Source organism: Trachinotus anak, unplaced genomic scaffold (assembly GCF_046630095.1).
Source record: "Trachinotus anak isolate AG129_WGS33_773 ecotype Australia unplaced genomic scaffold, CSIRO_AGI_Tana_v1 ptg000013l, whole genome shotgun sequence".
In the NCBI taxonomy this organism is placed as follows: domain Eukaryota; kingdom Metazoa; phylum Chordata; class Actinopteri; order Carangiformes; family Carangidae; genus Trachinotus; species Trachinotus anak.
Window position 1 is genome coordinate 23,387,539 of NW_027273864.1, and position 20,012 is coordinate 23,407,550.

Below are 20,012 nucleotides of genomic sequence, written 5' to 3' on the forward strand. Positions count from 1 at the left end.
ATCACCATTATGAAGAGATATGTGGGCCAACGCCAGTCACAACATCACCGAAGGCTGATAATAAGCAAATGACCGTCTGCTGTAATGTTTCCAGATACTGTTTGACATACAACATAAGCTGTTGTTTTGTTTTTTTTTTTATTCTAAAACCAGTTTCACCGCTACACAGCTGCACAGTCATGATACTTAAGTTACAGAAGAGGTTTGGAGTTTCCAGTAAACAAGCCAGATAAGAGATTACTCAACAAGTCAGATGCACTGATCATAAAAACTGCTGGTTGATAGGGAAATAAGCGTCTGAATGAATGACAATTGTTTTATACTTTGATCACTATCGCTTCCTGGAAATCTTTGGCGCTTCATACAGACACTGTGTCAGGCCAATCCCAACTCATGTGAGTCTACAAACTAGTGGGAAAAAGTGGTAATTACAACAACTAGGAACTGTCTGGGGGCAGGTAACAGCTTGATCAGTTCAATGGCATGTTGTGTGTGGTAAATAATTAAAACATTGTAAATGTGAAAATGCTGATGACATGGATTATTAAAACAGCCTAGAGAAAACTCATGGAAAAAGAATTTGCTTTCCAGAAAAAGAGACATGACTGATAGGATATTTGAGTAACAAGCTACAAATGAGGGAAAATTCATTCATTTTAGTTTTACTATTCTTACTATTTAATGCTTAAACAATTGGATGGAAAATTAATCAGCCACTATTATGATGATTTAGGAGTGTTTCTCTCAGTGTAAGAATTTGTTGCTTTCCACATTACATTGAGTATTTTTGGGTTTTGGGACAAAACAAGACATCTGCCCGAGGAACTTTTAATGGGGACTTTTCAAGTTTTTGGACACATTTGAAACAATTGATCAAAGTAATTCTGAATTTAACTAAACATTAACCAAAAATAATAATAACAGTTAGCCAAGATACAGTTCTATGATTATTAGTGTTATTAAGAGACCCAAGTCTTAGCAATATCATGTTACCTAACATCCCTTTATTATTACATACCCATAAACTGTAAAACAATGGTTCCCAACCTGGTAGGAGCCATAAAAAGGATCATGAGATAATTGATAATGAGATAAATAAGAGGATAAAAAAATATTTATCCTACACAAAATTATGGGGGTGACTTTCTGACTTTTTTTTCTAATAATTACCTTTCATTCAGACATACCAGATAGTTTTACCTTGTCAGGCCTCTAAAATTATTGAACAAAGGGAAAATAACTTTTTAAAAAACCGGTTATAAATCAGACGCACACTCAGCTGCTAGTATATATATATATATATATATATATATAAAGCTATAGCTATAAGTAAAGCAGTCTAATAGTGTACAGCAGCCCTGCAGTGAATACTACATCCATGAAGGATATAATGTTCCCTTTTTATTGAAACTGTTACTGAAATAAGTGCACCTACAACAGATAGACAGACAGACAGATGACATAATATCAGCATATGACCGTTCCGTGTTTCTCTGATAGGAAATGTGCTCAATGTCTGACTTCCTGTAAAACGAAGCCCTGCTCCGAGGTTTAAACAAAGCAGAATCGAGAGCCGAGGCGAAACCGTAAACAAGCGTTAGACCTGACGTCTGTCGGTTCAGATTTCAACGAGGAAGACGGAGGATGTTTTCCCGTCCCCCGCCCACTCTGTCTCTCTCTGTGCCTACCTTTGGTAAAGGCGGTGGGCGGCCTCAGGTGAGGGAGGAGGGCGTATACGTGCCCAAAAATGGGTGAAGTATGTGAGCAGGTAAACGCACCTGGAGTTGGAGACAGCTGTTCTTAAGGCAACCTGCTGCCAGCCGCACGTACTCAACAACCACTGCAGTCGTCCGCGGATTTCCTGATACCGTCGGGGTAGGAGACGAGGTGAGTCCGCAGACACAGCAGCATTAAATAACCACGCTTCAGCTTCTCTCTTCTACTCTTCTTCCTGTTCCTTTTGACTTTTTACACTGTTTGAAAACCTTTATAAAGTTGCTGCTGCTGTAAAGGCCGTAGACCTGCAGCAGAATAGACTTAATGCACAAGTGTATAGTTTAATAAACAAGTTTTTCTTTCCATGAGTGATTGAATTGATTGTCCATTAACCAATAACTCAACTGACAGAAGATTATCTGGCAACTGTTTTGATAAATGATTGACTGTTTACATCAAAGCAGCCAAAAGAAAACCAAACAAAATAACCCCCAATGTTTTCCTGCTTTTCCAGTGTAGATATAAAAGTCTTATCTGGTAGTAATGTTAACATCTTTGGGTTTGTGACTGTTGGTCAGACAAACATGCAATTTGAATAAATCAACATGAGCTTTGCACCTTTGTGATGGAGTTCTTTTCACTATTTTCTGGTATTTAATTGGTTAAATGATGTATTGAATAGACAAGAAAGTAATTGACAGGGTAACTGATCATTTACATGGTTCTTTTCATTACTGGTAACTGTTTTCTTGATTAACTGATTAATCTTTTAGTTTATTAAAGGAGAAAATATTGGGAAAATGCCATTACATTATTCTAAAACCTAAGCTGATATCTTCAAATTGCTTGTTTTGTCTGACCACCATAAAACCTAAAGATATTCACTGTATTATCACATAAAAGCAGCAAATCCTTAAAGCCGAGAAGCTGGGACTAAGCATGGTTTGGCAAATTTTCTTGAAAAATGATTAAAACACTTATTTTTCTGTTGATCAACTATTCAAATAATCAACCAAGTGTTTCAGCTCAAAAGACTTCCTGCAAAAAGCTCTTTGTCTGCTGAAAGCAAAAGTGAAGTTCAACAATCTAATAACCTATGGTATGTGTGTGTTGTTTCTTCCTCTCACAGCCATCTCACCATGGAAACAAAGATAGAAAACCAAAGACCCAATAATGGCCAGTTGATTTCGGTGCCTCACAGGGATACAATCCGGCTGCTGGAGGTTTATGTCAAGCGCAGCCTCAGCCTAAATGATGGCGCGCTGGGGGATAAGAGGGCTGAGAGGAAAGAAAAGTGGGTGACTAACAGGCCAAGAAGACACTCCAGCGACCCTTCCCTTCACCTGGCTGAGGAAATAAACGAAAGGGAATACAGTTCACTTCCGGTGATCAAACCTTCCGCAAATCAGCCTCAAACACGTCCTGAAGAATCAGAGAAACCGAGCAGAAAATCAAAGAAGAACAAGAAACCCTCCCTTTGGAAAGCTATAACTGGCTTTTTCTCTCGGAAGAGCAATGAGGACAATGATGAAGAGCACGACAGTCCTTCAGAGACGACGAAGGACTCCACAGGAGTAGAGGTCTCTAACTCCAGTCCAGCCAGTTCACAGAAGAAGAAGTCCATGAGAAGAAAGTCCATAAAAAGAAGGTTCTCCAAAAGGCGGCTATCTCTGATCAAACCAAATAAGCCTGCTAAAGATCTCAACCCTGCTGACATCACTGAAATTGAAGGTAAATTTTGGGATTGAACTCGACTGGATAGATGAACTGTAATTGTGTTATATAAGAGATGACAAATAACATGATTCAGTTTTTAATTACTTGTGTTATGTAGTCAGAATCAGTAGAAATGTAGGTCATAGCACCATTGTAGAAATGCTCTAACTGCATGCGTTTTTTTTTTTTGCAGAAGTAAATTTACAAATAACCCAATGTTGCTTTGCAGCTGTTGTCAGCGTAGAACCGACGTACTGCTACTATGAAAAAGTGTCAGAGGAACTGGAGAAAATTGTCCACGAAGTCAAAGAAAAAGAGGAAGATCAGCCTCTCTCAGATGGTGAGAAACGGCCTCTCTTCACGCTCATTAAACCACAGTTCAAGTGTGAAAAATGTCAACTGCATGTCAGTCTTTTGGCTGCAAATTTCAAAAGCAACACAGCTAGTGCACAATAAAATAGTTTCTCTTTCTCTGCTGAGTTTATTATTTAAAGTTTTGTTGACTGTGTGAACTGAACAGAATTTATTGCCACCCTGTCATCTAATCTCCTCTTTGTTGTGCATCTATGCATGTTACACATTATTCTCACAAGAAAAAATTATATCGATTGAATCCCTGTACCTGTGTTGTAAAAACAGAATCTGCCGTCATGAAATGATTCTCCATATTGATTATACTTCCCTTTGCTTTTGTTTGCTCTCAGAGGAAGTGATCAAGAGGATCATTGCTTTGACGAAGGAGCAGGGTGACGCCATAGATGACAAGGTTGGTATTCATTGCTGTTTTGGGTAAAATGATTGAGTTGGTGAAAGTACAGTTTAGTTGTTCGTAAAAAATGATGCATTTAGTTAATCATTAAAGAAATAACGAGTCGAAAGGCTTTTATAGGGCGGGTGCCTCAGCAGTTTCAACAGAAAGTAAAAGCACAGAAATGAACCATAAAAAGTATCATAAAGTTAAGTGACAGAAAGTACAAACTCCATGGTTCATGTTAATGGGAGAAGCCACCAGTTGTACATCATCAGCTGGTGGTGTTTAGTGAGTTGCCTCTTGATGAGTTATTTTACACGTTTTACACAAAATATTTTGTAGTTTCTGTTCCTCTAAAAGCATCTTGACAAACTGGAGAGATAATTTTTCTAGTAATTGTAACAGTAGCGAAAGTGTTAAAAGAGGAAGTAAGGAAAAGGTTCAGAGAAGAAGATAAGAGTACGTAGTCATGTGATGATGCTGCATTAATGTTTGTTTCAGGAAGACGTGATAATGACAGAATGGATTTTAAATGTGTGTAGGGCTGCAACCAGTAGTTGACTGTTTTTGGTAACCATTTAATTTTTGAAGTGAAAATTTGAGGATTTGCTGCTTTAATTTGTCTTATGTGGTTGTAAGCTGAATATATGCTTTAGTTTAGTACATTGTGATGGGCATTTTTCATTTCATTTTAATTACAACAATTCATAGAGAAAATAATCTGCAGATCAATCAATAATGGAAACAAACAGGAAAAATCTTTGACTTGTATGGCTTTTAAATGCTCCTGCAAAATGACAGAGATGACAAACATCATATTACCTGAGCTGAAATGATCTTGATGTCACATGAAAAAACATCATCGGTTTCCTTCTGGAATAACATTACAAAACTGTATTTTACCAATATCTGTTGTTTAACAGTGTTTAAGCTATTTTATGGCGTTAACTCTTACCATGAACGTTTATAAGCAGTGAACCAAAGTGTGCTGCCGTTACTGAGAGCCTTCTTCTCCTTACCTCCTCCAGATGAAAGACAACCCCACCCTGAGCAACTTCTTCCAGCGGATGTCGTACTCTTCCTTCCAGAGGCTGGCCGATGCTTATCTAGAAAAAGAAGTGACACCGACCCACAATCCTCCCACCGTCCTACCGACAGCACCCGAGCTGGTCAAGCTGGCCTTTACGCTGGACTTCACAGCCAGGATAGCTGGGCTCTCCAGGCAGAATATAGGACACATTACAGGCCTGGGGAACCGTTATCTACAGGACCGATTTGAATACAAACAGGTAAGAATCAGGTGTAAGGAATTAAAACTGTGTTCTTCTTATATTATTTAACCTATGTGTAAGCTTAATATTGATTCAGTTCTCCCTTTGATGATCTAATTTATTTCAATATGTGGAGTATATCTGTGCATATCTATTTAAACGGTCTGAGAAAAACAGACACACCAAGGGGTTTGGTTTAAAGCTCTTTTGTTCTCTTTTGCAGGCATGTACAGATCATCCATGGTCTGACAGTGATGACTGAAACACAAGTGGAACCTTTACTCTTCAAGTTTTCTCAGCACCACGGATGTGGCTAAGGATGTGTGGCAAGAATCAGTTCCCTTCACAGACATTTTTTTTCAAGATCAGAGGAGCTGCCCGACACAACTTTTAAGTCTATGTGCAAACACAAAATTGTTGCCATTTTCATTTTTAAACGGAAACCTTTTTTTTCAGAAAACTTTTGTAATTCTGTTGCAACACAGCGTTTACTGTGAGAAACCAGTCGAGTGGCCTTGGTAGATTTGAGTTTGTGCTTCTCGGTGGTGAAGTGATGACTGATGCCCTTCACATGGAACATCAACTTCAAAAGTACACATCTTAAAACATGTGGCGATATTTCAGAATCGCAGATTGCTGCTTCTACTAATGACACTAAACATATGATGCTCTTTTTCTGCACATTAATTTGTAATAATATGAAAGAGCAATGCAATAACCTTTGATGTATATAAGCTAGAAAACTGTGCAATGTTTTTTTGTTTTTGTTTTTTTTTTTTTACATTTCTAGGATTTTTTGATATGAGTGCTGGCATTCATATAACATGCTCAAATAAAAGATACTTAATTTGACGTGCACCCTGTTATTTGTATTTTGTCATTATCAAACTATATATCAGTGTCAATCTTTATTCTTTGGTAACTGAACTTACACCTCCATAACCATACATCTCTTCACAGTGAATAAAGCAATACAAAGCCAAGGCTTGCTGAGACAGGCCTCACTTATGGCCCCCTCAGTCAAACACCTGCAGGCAATGTAGTTTCTCTGACTTGTGAAGGGAGGGCAAAGACTTGTGGATGTTAATATCTCTTTTTATGACTGGTTCAGCACCCTATTGGGCTCTGAAGTAGTGTATGCTTGCCTGGTGTGTGGACCCCCCGCACAATGGACTGCACGGTAAATTTGCAGGCGTGCGAGACGATTTCAAAAAAACATGAACCGGGAAAAGACACAAAACTTTTCAGACTTGTGAGAGGGGTCACAAGTAAACATCTCTTCATGTTAAGGAAGGGTGGAGTAATTAACCTGGATTCTGCCTCACCTCTGTAGTCATACTTCCTGAGAGTTAACAGCCTGCAGCACGCGAACATGTATTTTCAAAAAGTACATTCCTGCAACGACTGAGACTGAAATATGAAACATGTCATGACAAAAGCTGCTGCAACCACATGCAAAGTGTGCATTCATCAGTCAAATAAAGATAAAGATAAAAATAGCTTTACATTGATGTGTTCATGTGTGTTGAGAACATTGTAGATGTTGACAGCATCTATCGTAGTTTCACAGCTGTCTGGTAATTCTGAGATGGAATGTGACAGTCTGTCAGTTGCGTGGTTAAAGCGTGCACTGATGGCTCTCACCTGTGGAACAGGTTCCCCTGCAAGCAGCAGACCTTTCCAACAACACAGAGGAACGCCTCGATATCCCGCCACAACTAATGGGCTCACAAGGGATGTTTGTGCAGCACAGTGCTATGCAACACATGCACTCATATACACCAGAGAGAAGAGGATGGCAGAGATGGGCAGAGAAGTAGATAAAGGAGCCCTTGATGAATACAGTCACACTGTAAATCTAATTGGTGTTCATTTGAACTATGAACCTAAATGAATTCATGTCTGAAGTTCAGATTAAGTTTTTGGTTAATTTCCTCTAAGTAAAGGTCATGTGTCAAGCTTAACTCGCTTAATTTGTTGACTCAAATTCAGGTGACCATCAGGTAAGAGAAAAACAAGTACAAGGAAGAAGGCAGTGGAAAAAAAATGAGGTCACATTTCTTCCAAGGATTACTAATGTGTTGACAGGTTCAGTGACTCAATATGCTGTCACACAATCAAAGCTGAATAAAAATGAACTTGATGACTCACATCTCTTATATACAAGAGGTAGCGACACAACTACAATATGATTAATCTTTTTAACAATAGTCTTGCTTCGTAACAGCAGTAATTCATAACATTAATGACAGCCCTGTTGCACTGTGGTGCCGCTGCACGCCCAACAGCAGGACTGACTGACAGCAGCCATTATTAATGTTGCTTGGCAAGCAAATTTTTTTACCATGGAACTTGCGTATTATTGAGGAACATTACCATCAGTGATGTCTTCTTTTAATTTGTGAGGTTGTACCTGTTACACAACAGTTAATGTCAATTACCTGACAAAAGACATTTCAGATGAAGTCTGTCTTGCAGAGCTGGAAATTATGTTACATTAATGTGTAAACTGTCTGACAATAAAATGTGAGTTGTTTCAAGTAACTGAAAAATGACATGTGGAAAATCAGCTTTTTGTTTCTCTGACTAGTCTGTAAAATATAGGCCTAGTTTTACTTCTGTGAACCAACCTGTAACCCCATTACAAAATCTTAACTTGTTATTCAGTCCATGAAATAACTGAAACTATCAGTCAGTTGTGGAGCGACAGCAGGCGCTGTCACCTTTGTGTTTGGATCATTGCTTGCCCCTTTAAGTCTTAAGTCATTATGTGGTTTCAGTTATCTGGTCAGCAGCAGGACAGACTGACCACATGCAGGGTCTGGATTGCCTAATGATGACGGGTTGTCCAGTCTTGACTATTTTTAGCAGGCAACTAAATAGCTTTCAACATCAAACCCAGAAAACCAGACAATTTATTTCGAGAACACTTAATGCTAATGTCTTTATGAATAATTACCTGTGCACAGTCATATTTTGTAAGATCTATTTTAAACTAATTAAAGGACACAAACACAACGTCATTTGTGTAAACCTTTTACGTTTTTATTGCTTTTTGAGCATGGAGAAGAGAGCTTAATCAAAGAGTCCAAAACCCATATCTTCGTCTGACTCCTCTGATTCCTCTTTCTTCTCCTCCTTTTTCTCTTCCGCTGGAAACAAGACAGATGAAGACAAGTCAACTCTACAGATAAATGTCAGCAACAATATTCAGCGGCGTAGATATCCAACATATTCATTCCTTTGTTTTAGGACAGCTAAATGTGATTGCAGCTTTACTTATGAGGATATCATAGTATTTGTAGTGCTACTGCAATGCAATAATATGATCTAATGTCATTTAGAACTTTAAGCAATGATACAGGAACTGAAAACATTTATCAATTTAAGCAGGATAATAGATACATACCAGCAGCAGGCGCAGCCCCAGCTCCAGCGGCCCCGCCAGCAGCAGCGGCAGGAGCCGCCACAGCACCACCTGCTGGCACAGAGGCTAACTTCGAGAGGCCTATGGAAAAAGGAAAGAAATAGTTTGTAGCCACGCTCCATGTGCAGCATCTTGAAATCTTCAGTTGTGTTTATTCAGGGGCCTTTACCTGAGTTCATGACTTCATTGATGTCTTTTCCATTCAGCTCACTTATGACCTGCAGAGAAATATATAAGATTTAACTTTTGACACTTTTCTTACTGGAAAAGAAGCTGAATTGTTTTTATAACTGCATAATATACTATCGTTAAATGGCATACCTTGTTTAAGCGTTCATCATCAGCCTCAATTCCCACGCTGCCCAAGATGGCTTTGATGTCCTTTGCAGAGGGGCTGGTGTTTCCACCGAGCACAGCCAGGAGGTAAGCGGCCACGTAACGCATTCTGTTATTGACACAAGAGAAACAAAATGACAGTACCTGTCATTTGCAAGTTGCGCAACACTGGCGTCAAATCTGGGAAAGTAAAAGAACAAAGTGACAGCACAGCTTTGAGGCTTTAATGGGTGAAAACCTGCTGGAACTTTGTGATCCTTCCTGTTTTTTTTTTTTTTGTTTTTTTTTAAGTGAGTTAAAATGCACTACAAATAACTAATGAGGACCTTACTTGCCTTAGCAGAGTTTACTGTTATCTTAAATAACTAATTCCATAATTCACAGCTGAAATGATTAGTCAGCTAATGGAGCATCTGATATCAATCAGCAGCTATGTTTATAATCAATTGTCAGTAATTTTTCAAGCTCAATTGCCAAACATTCACCAGTTCCTGTTTTCAGATCATCATTAAGTTAATGAGATTTGCTACTTCCCCTATTTCTATCACTGTGACATGAACATGTTTGCATTTTGGACTTGGTTGGACTAAACAAGCAATATGGACACGACTACCTACGCTCTTGTAAATTGTGATGGGCAATTGTCAACATTTTCTGATACATTACTGACCAAATGAGAAATTGTGAAGATAGTTATGTAATTACCTATCGATTAATCAATCAGTTAATTGTCAAAACATTTATCTATTTAAATGATGTTGATAAAAGATGTCTGGAACATTTAGACCATTAAAGAAAAATTGAACTGTTGCTGATTTGAGCTTCTAAAATGTGAAGATTTGAAAGGGTTTATATATGATGGCTATTATTAGTAGCTGGGGGTGCAAATAATGATTATTTTTATAATCAATGAATATGCACAAAAATAGCAACATATTCACATGTTTTCTCTGACCAACAATCCAAAAAACTAAAATATTCAATATTTGTATGTATCGATAATGAAACATTATATGGAGATTTTTTTTTTTTTGCAAGCCAGTATTTTATTTACGGTTAATTTCAGCTTTAACTGTGGTATAAAGAGTCGTAACAGGGGGCATAAACATTTTTGGTCATGATATTTCATGACTCTTGTATTCTTAAACATAACTAGTACAAATTTCTGTATTCTCTAAAGGACCCAAATGCAATAGCAATGCAAATCCGGTCATTTACACATATCTCATGCTTGCAGCTTATAATCACCACTATGAGACCGACGTACTTTCCTTCCTCACTAGATAACTTTAACTTTATCCATCATATGACGTTAATGTGGATTACATACATTACATTACGTAAACACTGTTAAACATACAGAACTCAAGCATAACAATAACAGGAGGTGGGCCTACATAAAATTACTGAGAAAGGTCTAACTATTGAGGTGGTCTTACGGCAAGTGAGGAAATCTGCTTGGGAGGAGCCCAGTTTAGACTTCAGCTTAGCTAACGTTAGCCTGGGTTAAACGTATACTAATACGATGTTAAACTTCAATCATACAAGGGCAAGAAGGTAGGATTAAAAAACATGTGTTAGAGTTTTTATTTCGCTATTTCACAGCTGCTGTAACAGCCTCTGCAGCAGCATTAAACCGTGTTAAATGTGACATGTGGAGCTAACGGAGGCAGCATGGCGCCCAGCGGTCGTCTGTCTGTCCTCCATTTGTGCCGAGGCTCTCCTCCAGCAGCGTCGCATTTATTAGTTATTTAAAGCACCCGTACAATACATGTCCTATTAAAAACACAGTGATACCCCGAATAATCGAAGCACGCAGTTTATAGTACTGAAATCTTGACTTACTTTAAGTCTAGACAGACACGAAACGTCGGTCACGCTAGGAAGTCCGGGAGAAGGAGGGGGCGGTACCGGAGCGTTTACAAGAATGGAGCGCGTCGATTTCATTGGTCCATTTGAATGACAGTCAACTACGTCAGTATTTCAATAAACATCTCTTCTTTTTCTACACAAAAAACAACAAATACAACAAGTACACACCTCAGGTTTTTTTTTTTTTGCTTAACTTTATACTCTGATAACATGTTTAATCTATAAGTTACCTTAATTAGTTAATGTGTGAAATTTCTATTTCATGTCATAACCGCGTCATTGTTGTTAATAAAGTTAGGGTCCTCCATTCTGCAAAACTGTCTATTTTGGGCTCAGTCACTGAACATCAATGCTCATACTTCTCATCCTTTGAAAAGAGATGGATTATTTTAGGTTTTACAACAGCTAAAAGAAAAGGATTGAATAACAGCACATGTCTCAGCATAGAGGCTTTCATACATCCATCCTTTTTTTTTTATTTAAGTCAGTCAAAATGCAGCACAAATAACTGAAGAAGGCCCAACTTGCTTTGGCTGAGTTATCTATCTTAAAGCTATCTTAAATAGCTAATTACATCATTCAGAGCTGAAATTATCAATAAATTGGGTCTGATATTAATCAGCAGCTATGCTGATAATCAATCCATCATTTTTCATGAGATATGTGAAAATGACAACCTGGGCTCTGGTTGACTGACAGAAAATTAATTGATTATCACTTAATTTGAAGTCACTGATTTCAGCTGTTCAGATGTGAAAATTTTTTCCTTTTTTTCAGTCTTAATTGTGCAATAAACTGAATATATTTGTTTTTGTACTGTTTGTGCTGTTACTTTAGAAAACTATGATGGACATTTTCACCGTTTTCTAATGTTCTGTAGACCAGAGATTTAATCAATTAATAAAGAAAATAATCAGATTAACTGATAATAAAAATAATAGTTAGTTGCAGCCTCACATTATTTACTACTACTGTATGTATTTAGAATACAAATTAAAAAGTTAACCCAAACACTTTCTATTGAAATATTCTTTGGATTATTTATTTTTATTAGCATTAGTTTTTACTCAGTATTGATCGTGTTAGAAATAATTCAATCAAATTATCTCCAATGAGGGAAGGATATAAAAACTACATATTTTTCTTTTTACACTTTCTCCTCCTCTTTCCATTCTATTCTGTCTTGCTTAAAAAATTCATTTAAGCTGCACTCTGTGTTTGTTCCTAAAATATGTACATGAAATTGATTGCAGTGAATATTTTCTTCAACAATTTAACTTTCCATCTTGTAAAATGGTGTAAAATATTACAAAAAGAAAACAGGATTATCTTTGCAGTGTAAGAAAGTTCACATGGATTCCACTGTTACTGTCATGTGCAGTCACAAGTTTGCTTAAATTATCACAGATTCTGTATCTGCCCTGATACTAGTTTTCAACATAAATGATATTTTATTGAGAATAAAACTGGAGCGCGCAAAGAAAGGATAACAACCGTGAAGATGCTACAAATCTTGTGTCTAGGATAGAACCAGAACAATGATTCAGTTAAATGCAAACATCGTTTATTTCCATTAAGTCACCGTCAAAAGTAAAGTTCAGAAATCATTCATACATTACCGTATCACTAGTGAAGATGTAGCTATAAATGAATTATTTATTGGGCATTTGTCATACCACATGCGCCTAGAACACTTTATAACAAACAACCAATCATCCACAATCAAGTGATCATCCCAAAAAGCAATGCTGGGTATTCTCAATAGATTAACAGTTGCTCTATTATCAAACTATAATTCAGCCAGCTGCTCCTGTCTGTCCTGTGTGAAGAGCCAGTGGAACACAAAGACCATTGAGTCTGACACGAACTCTGCGATCTTCTTCACGTTCGTCACATACCACATCTTATAGCCAAACTCTCCCAGCAGCATGAGGAAGAAAACGATCAGCAACCCGAGGAAGACACGGTCCATGTAATAATTTGCCTTCTCTCTGAAGGTCCACTGCTGCCAAGGTAGCGCTCGCCGGGCTTCACTGTATTTACTGAAGTGCAGCAGGGCTTGCTGGTCATCATCCAGCTCTTCCCCTGGAGCCTCCAGGTCTTGGCCCCCCTCTGCTCCATCTGTGTCAGCCATTTTATAGTGGTTGGGTGCTGAAAATTAAAGTTTCCTTTATTCATTTGAGAATATTGAAACAATATTATATAACTGCGTTCAGAGACTAAGGTACAGCGTCTCCTATGAAATTTAACAAACTTGCTGCAGCTGTCTTAGGATGGATATGAAAGTTCTTACCTCACAGAAGATTAGTCTAGTATGAGGACAAGGCAAAAAATTAGAGATTCTTGGCTCTTTGTCTCCACACTAACACCATGCTTGTTCCCCTCTAGCATTCGGTAGGCCACCATCCACAGTGGTGTGTGGTGTGAAGGCAGTAAATGCCAGATTGGTTATGCGGCACCTACCTCACTAAGACGAGGGCTGAGGATTAGACCACACTCAGCAGTTTCAAATCCCTCTGCAAGGATGAAGGTTAGGCGACAGATGGTAAAATACGTATTGATATGATTGTGAGGGAGGGACAGGCAGAGGCAGACAGATAGAGGGTGAAGGTTTTATATGTTAAAGTCTCAGGTTGTCAGACTACCTGGCAGGTGAATCTATATACATCTGAGTTAATGTCTTTCTGGAGCAGTAAGTACACACACAACTTGGCGATTTAAACACATCAGATGATTAAAACATTTAAACATGCATGGTCTATAAATTAGATCAGATTAGACTCTTTTTATATATGTGATTGAAAGTAGTGCAGCTGACACCAGGCAGAAGTCAAACTGATGACAAAGCAGAACTGATACAGCTTTAGCAGAAGCCTTGGAGTTTAGTGAAGGAATAAATCACTTCAACATAATTCTCTGTGGGTAATTTACTCAAATGCTTCAGAGCCATTTCAACAGTCACCCACAGCAATTGAAATATGGCTTAAACTAGCTGAATTAGCTAAAGAGGTGCCTGCATCCTGTGATAAAGAGTAATGGCTGAATTGCTTTGATGTTGCCAGAGTTTTGTTTCATTAGGTTTAGTGACTTCACTGTCCATTTACATTCCTGGCAGGGCTTTTTTCCCTTCTCTGTATATTCAATGGTCTTGAAATGTGAACGCATTGTACTACTCTCTATTGATCTTTACTCAATAAATCTTCCCCTTCTGACTCTGTTGCTTTTGTTCATGTGACTACTCCAACATCCAAGTTTTAGTATTTCCAAATTAATTCTTTGTGCTAAATCTAATCTCATTTTTATGTCACTGGCATGGCTCTGTTCGTCAGTCAGTGCAACGCTTTGGTCCTGACCAAAATATCTCGACAACTGTGTCATGGATTGCCATGAAATATTGCATAGACTTACCTCCAGATATCTGCAAAACTTATGTTGCTAAGTGATAATTATAAAATGTCAGCATGCTAAGATGATACTGGTATATGAAACATTATACCTGCTTAGCATCAGTATGACAGCATTGTCATTTGAGCATGTTAGCATTTAGCTTAAAGCACACTGTAGCTTCTCTGTCTTGTTTAAAATGTATTTAAATTGTTGTAAATATGAAATAAGAAATGAAAGATTAGCATATTAAATGAAGTAGCCATGAATGTTTATTCTAGTGAAGATACTGACAAGCTTTTTTAACATGAAACGTTTGTTGCATTATTTATGTCGACAATTCAATAATTAATAATTCAATATGAATCAATTCAGAAAGCACTGAGTAAAACCAAAATAATACAGAATGATGGGGATATTATTATTATTCTTGGTTGCAGGCTCATTTTCTTAGGGTCTGAGGTAATCCGACAAGTCTCATTGCTGCACCATCTCACTGTAGGCAGTGCACACAGAAATCCTCCAGTCCCTGTTAGAAGTTTCTATCTGTTTTCTCTGTTAAGACGGGTACACTGGTGGGGCACGGGGTGGGCTCTGTGGATTTACATAACATGCAACGGCGGGTGATCTGGACCAGCGTGACACGGAACCGCTTTATCCTGAATGCATAAACCAATGGGTTGAGGGCTGAGTTCACATGGGACATGAAAATCCCTGTATATGTGGCAAACTTGGGTAAATCACACTTTGAGCAGAAGAAGTCAACACAGTTTATAATGTGTATTGGCAGCCAACACACAGCAAAGAGAAAGACCACCAAGGCCAGTGATTTGGCCAGCTTCAGCTCCTTCCGATAGTACCTGTCCCCATCACAAGTGGCCTCAGCACGTCGGTTAAGCTGCCGCCGGATCACCCTAAAGATCTCTGCATACAGGGCGATCATTATGGTCAGCGGTACCACCACCCAGCCAAAGAAATTGAAGTAAACCATGTAGTCCATCCTTATGACAGTAGTGAATTTGCAGACAATCTCGCTAGAACTGCTGATGTTTGCTTGAGCATCACGGTTATTCCAGCCAATCATTGGAACCAATCCAGTGAGGAAGGAGAGGATCCAGCAGAGACAAACTGCCACGTATGCCCTCCCCTGGGTCACTACGATGCTGTACCTGAACAAGGATGTTGGACATGAAATGAAGACAAGAGTTTTCAATCAATCACCTAAATGCACACATCCATACTACTGTAATAGCATTTCTTTGAACAAACGCCAGTCCATAGATTTGTGTCCAGAAGCATCTTTCTCAAGTGCCAGCTTTTGACATCAGGGTCCATCTTGTAAACACAAAGTAGTATGGGAAACTGCCTAATCGCTTAACAAACTCTGCCTATGTCAGTCATTTAGGCTGACAAGGACATTTTAATTTGCTTAAAAGCTTTTGATGCGCAGTCCATTGATTTACATTAAACAAAGCAATGATATATACGGTGCCATGTCAGACCTCAACACTGAGAACCACCTCCTCTTGATTGACTCTCTTCAAGATAAAAGCACACATTTGGTTCTCTGATGCTAAGACCAAAAAGTAAAAGTAAAGGACAGAGACTATTGGTACTACCGCTATGAGTATTATTCTTCTAGAATATTCTTGGGGCAACTTTAGAAAGTAGCTTTATCATAAAATTAAGGGGTTTTGATGTTCACTTATGAGACTATTACCAATATGTTGGTTCTGAGGTCAGGCTGGGACAATTTTGTAATTTGACATTACATAATTAAAAGTCTTTTGTGTGGATTTAACTTGTATGGGAAGAGACACATGGTGCAATGTGGTGTCAACTGAATTCTAGTGAATCAGGTTAATAATATGAATGTGTGAGTAACACATTGTGTGGGAAGAGTTCAGATCATATTAAGGGGCCTGTAATAGCACAGAGAAAGCAACCATACTCAGTAAGAGATCATGTTAACATCTACTTCCTGTTGCTCTCAATTATGAATATTTTATTTGTTCTTACCGTAAGCAGGCTGTCAGTTACCACATTGATACTTTAATGTCATCAAAACACATCCATCAACAGTCTTACAATCTTACTGAACCAACCTATCCTCAGTTTATGTCAAAACCATGTGTTGACCAAATTACACGATATAAAGTGTAACCGAGTGGTTTTAAAACGTTTTCTTACCTGGTGGGAATCTTGACTCGGAGATAGCGGTCAATGGCGATAGCCAGCAGGGAAAGGATGGAGCTCTGGGTGATGACCAGCAGCAGGCAGGAGAGGAAGAGGCAGGTGTAGAACTGAGTGTTAAATCCTAGACTGATGACAATAGCCAGAGGGATGACCAAAACTCCCACAGCGATGTCAGCCACAGCCAGAGACACGATGAAACAGAAGGTGGTGTTACGGAGAGCCCGGTTCACACATACCACCAGCACCACCAGCACATTCCCCAGCACAGAGGCCAGGGCAATGGCTGTCTCAATGGAGATGTACATCATGTCCACATGCTCCTGAGACTTGATGCCAGGAGAGGAAGACATCTTCACTGTTCAGTACAGATCTCTTTTACCTTTGCTCAGATTGTAAAAAAAATTAAATAGGATGTTGAAACTTCTTGTCTCCACTTTGGGTTTTGCTTCATCATAGAAACATCCTCCATTACGTATATTTTCTAGCTCAAAGAACAGCACCTTTGCCACATTTGCACAATGAGTGGCATGCTCATGAAAGGATGCTAATCCTCTGTATGTTCTTGAAGCTCTGCAAGAGACTGGCTACCGGTGCATCACCACGCCTCTACACCCTATACTCTCTCTCCCTCTCTCTCTCTCTCTCTCTCTCTCTCTTTCACTCTCTCACTAGTCAGTAAAATCTAGTCATTAAATTGAGGGGAGGGACTTTGCTTTCTGCAGCACCATGCAGCAATAGTTCTGCTCGCATTAAGTGAGTTTGTGTGTGTGGTTTTTGAGATGTGATTGTGTGGTCTTTACGTAATAAATGGAAGGATGCACTGTTTGATAAGGTTGTAAATATAGCAAGCACTTGTTGGATTTGCGTTAGAGCTGATTTTATCTTATGCAACGCCAAAGTTATGTTTGAGATGAAGTGTCAGTATTATATAACTTGTCAGTGCTCTCTGACAGCATCAGACAGCACTGACAAGTCTCATCCTAATCTATAAAATGTCCTGCTCAGTACAGATCTTGGTCTTCTATTCAAACCAAACTTGAGGGATTCTTTTCAAACACATTTGTTTGTTACACAGTTATCTGATGAAAAATTAAGACTGGCCAATATACTGCTATTTGACCTTTTACCCTTTCAAAAATCCAGTAATTCACTGTGATGACAAGACTTCAGGGAAGTCTCTACTCCTGGCGAGAGATAGTCAACCAGCCACAATAGTGAAAGCATATTTCTGTGCAGCATTTTACCTCTAAGCTGTTAATTAGAATCTGTCCATGTGGTGCAAAAACATTTATTCTTTTGTCATTTATGAGCATCTGTGATATTACTATGTACACATTTAAGTGTTGTTTCTTAAAGAAAAATGATTATCTGTGAGTATCTCTCTCACAGGCTTGCATTTCATTTATATCTTGCATTCTTTATGTTGTTCTCCACACAATTTAAATCAAACATATCTATTTCTTGGACTCTGCAGGGTAAAGAGCATGCAGGAATTAGATCCAAAAGTTCAATTACTTACGAAAACCTAATTTACTTGTCCATCTGAGGATTAAAGACTTTGGCAGCAAACATCACTGAGCAAGCAATCACTGAGATGGTCTGCAGTTGCTTAAGGAAGCATATTCAATAGCTGCCTGTAAATATATTCAGTCAGTCTGATCACTTAACGTTTTTGTTTTTTTGTTTTTTTGTTTGTTTTTTAAAGAAAGCGATGATTCAGCATGTTGTTTTGGGACACTGCCTATGGTCTCAGGCTCTGGTGTATGAATTAGAGTGTTCACGAGCAGGCGCTGAATCAGTTTTATTAGGCCTCTGTCATCCCGCATGCCTTCATTAGCCCAAGTGGGAGAATACATGAATTATCGCGTATGGAGACCCAGTGGCTGTGAATGTCAAAAATATTTATATATTTTTTTAAAGCACTACACACAACACTATTGTAGTGTATTTATTGCATTTTTATTGTTTACCCATTTTTTTGTTGCAGTTTGCTTGTTCCCTTTTCCTCTTGGGTTGATAAAGTGATGTAAAAATGATCTGTCCATCTCCTCTGGTAGTGTGATTATATATATTAACAATCAATGTAACATGACTGGGAAATATATGGTGCAAAAGTCTAACTGACAATTGTAACAGTAATTAATTTGATTATGGTCTTGCAGGGATCCGCTTGTGCATTTGCTACAGGGAATACATGACAGTAAAGTTTCTATTACCGGTTCCAAATAACAAAATTATTCTCAACGTCCTCACCAAGCAGCGCAGCTTAATGCAGAATTAATAATGATTCCACTGCTATTCTGTCTCTGTTTGTGTCTATATTAATTGGTCAACTTCAGTAGCTTTCCAAAAGGATATGAGTGTGCAAATGAATAGGCTGAACTGAATGAAATTTACAAATAAACGGGGAGTGGCTTTGAAAATTAATGTAAATGTACAGAACTATCGCCTCTACAGCAGTGAATGGTGCACATGAGATAAAGTCTGCTTGGCACCAGCCTCAGAGCGTGTTATGCTGTTTGTTTCATGCCTCTGTATTTGGTTAATTTGAATGTAGCATGGCTTAAACAAGGCACAGTTCTTATTTTGTCACGCACACCATGTCAACCAGGCACTGGATTTACATGAAGTGACTATTTCTGGAGACTAGAGGGAAAAAAGAGATGAAACTGTCCCTTACTTTCCCACCAAACTAAAGGCAGTTGTTATGTAGATGACATGAATACAGAGGTTCCTCACTTGAAATAGCAAAAACCAATTAGAGGACAAAAGTCAGTCAGGGACACAGCTGTATACCATTAGGTTGCTGAACATTCATAGAGTGATATAAACTGTGAAAGTTGTCAGGCCATTGTGGACGGAGAAAAAATAAATTCACTAGGGATTTTGCCTGTTGAACAATGTTGCTATCTTTAACAACCATTAAGCGTAAATGTGCCCATTCATTATTTATTTCATTTTTCACCACACACACACACACACACACACACACACACCTATTAATTAACACCTCCTATTAATACTGTACCTCCATGCTTTCCACACATCAATGGCCCCTCCCCTCTTTACTCCTGCATAGATGCTTTCAAGAGATCCAAAAAGATGTGCGTTCAATTGATCAACTCGGAAATTAATATGGAGGCCCACAGTAACATCTTCACACTTTGTTCTTGTCTTTACAAGGAGCAGACAAGTTATTGCGGCTGCTTGCCATCGATGACAAACACGGAAAATGTCAACATGAATGCACATATAATAACAGTCTATTTGATTACTTTTAACAAGCAATTTTTTTACTTGTTAAAAGTAATCAAATAGTGTTTCTTATAGTGCTATCTATACC

The 20,012-nt window shown here is 38.4% G+C and overlaps 3 protein-coding genes and 1 long non-coding RNA gene across 5 annotated transcripts; 1 reads left to right on the forward strand and 3 right to left on the reverse strand.

Moving 5' to 3' along the window:
- The first annotated feature begins 1,746 nt into the window (after window positions 1–1,746).
- On the forward strand, window positions 1,747–6,306 carry LOC139631077 (apoptosis facilitator Bcl-2-like protein 14). Of its 2 annotated transcripts, none has more exons than XM_071495036.1 (6): window positions 1,747–1,887; window positions 2,846–3,447; window positions 3,662–3,772; window positions 4,137–4,198; window positions 5,212–5,472; window positions 5,678–6,306. In XM_071495036.1, the coding sequence occupies exons 2-6, from the start codon at window positions 2,856–2,858 to the stop codon at window positions 5,714–5,716; spliced, it is 1,065 nt and encodes a 354-aa protein (XP_071351137.1). In that variant the 5' UTR covers window positions 1,747–1,887; window positions 2,846–2,855; the 3' UTR covers window positions 5,717–6,306. The 2 variants fall into 2 exon arrangements, with proteins under 2 accessions (XP_071351137.1, XP_071351136.1); XM_071495035.1 differs by having other exon boundaries at window positions 3,626–3,772; window positions 5,678–5,851.
- Window positions 6,307–8,477: 2,171 nt separating this feature from the next.
- Window positions 8,478–11,201, reverse strand: rplp2 (ribosomal protein, large P2). Its single transcript, XM_071495040.1, has 5 exons — window positions 11,063–11,201; window positions 9,203–9,326; window positions 9,051–9,099; window positions 8,864–8,962; window positions 8,478–8,606 (listed from the first exon to the last, which is right to left on the reverse strand). Exons 2-5 carry the CDS (start codon window positions 9,323–9,325, stop codon window positions 8,530–8,532), a joined length of 348 nt encoding a protein of 115 aa, XP_071351141.1. The 5' UTR covers window position 9,326; window positions 11,063–11,201; the 3' UTR covers window positions 8,478–8,529.
- Window positions 11,202–12,631: 1,430 nt separating this feature from the next.
- Window positions 12,632–13,847, reverse strand: LOC139630727 (uncharacterized). The gene is made up of 2 exons (XR_011693211.1): window positions 13,383–13,847; window positions 12,632–13,240 (listed from the first exon to the last, which is right to left on the reverse strand). It is a non-coding gene; the product is annotated as an uncharacterized lncRNA (long non-coding RNA).
- A 7-nt stretch (window positions 13,848–13,854) lies between these two features.
- LOC139630725 (adenosine receptor A1) lies at window positions 13,855–19,985 on the reverse strand. The gene is made up of 2 exons (XM_071494408.1): window positions 16,664–19,985; window positions 13,855–15,642 (listed from the first exon to the last, which is right to left on the reverse strand). The coding sequence occupies exons 1-2, from the start codon at window positions 17,017–17,019 to the stop codon at window positions 15,006–15,008; spliced, it is 993 nt and encodes a 330-aa protein (XP_071350509.1). The 5' UTR covers window positions 17,020–19,985; the 3' UTR covers window positions 13,855–15,005.
- Window positions 19,986–20,012: the final 27 nt, after the last annotated feature.

Excerpts from the sequence above, each read along its gene's own strand:
- rplp2 (XM_071495040.1), bottom strand. The coding sequence starts at position 9,325 with ATGCGTTACGTGGCCGCTTACCTCCTGGCTGTGCTCGGTGGAAACACC. Across the intron at positions 8,963-9,050 it reads CAATGAAGTCATGAACTCAG|GCCTCTCGAAGTTAGCCTCT; the intron begins GTAAAGGCCCCT and ends CTTTTTCCATAG. Across the intron at positions 8,607-8,863 it reads TGGGGCTGCGCCTGCTGCTG|CGGAAGAGAAAAAGGAGGAG; the intron begins GTATGTATCTAT and ends TCTTGTTTCCAG.
- LOC139631077 (XM_071495035.1), top strand. The coding sequence starts at position 2,856 with ATGGAAACAAAGATAGAAAACCAAAGACCCAATAATGGCCAGTTGATT. Across the intron at positions 3,773-4,136 it reads AGATCAGCCTCTCTCAGATG|AGGAAGTGATCAAGAGGATC; the intron begins GTGAGAAACGGC and ends GTTTGCTCTCAG. Across the intron at positions 4,199-5,211 it reads GTGACGCCATAGATGACAAG|ATGAAAGACAACCCCACCCT; the intron begins GTTGGTATTCAT and ends TACCTCCTCCAG.
- LOC139630725 (XM_071494408.1), bottom strand. The coding sequence starts at position 17,019 with ATGTCTTCCTCTCCTGGCATCAAGTCTCAGGAGCATGTGGACATGATG. Across the intron at positions 15,643-16,663 it reads CGAGTCAAGATTCCCACCAG|GTACAGCATCGTAGTGACCC; the intron begins GTAAGAAAACGT and ends ATCCTTGTTCAG.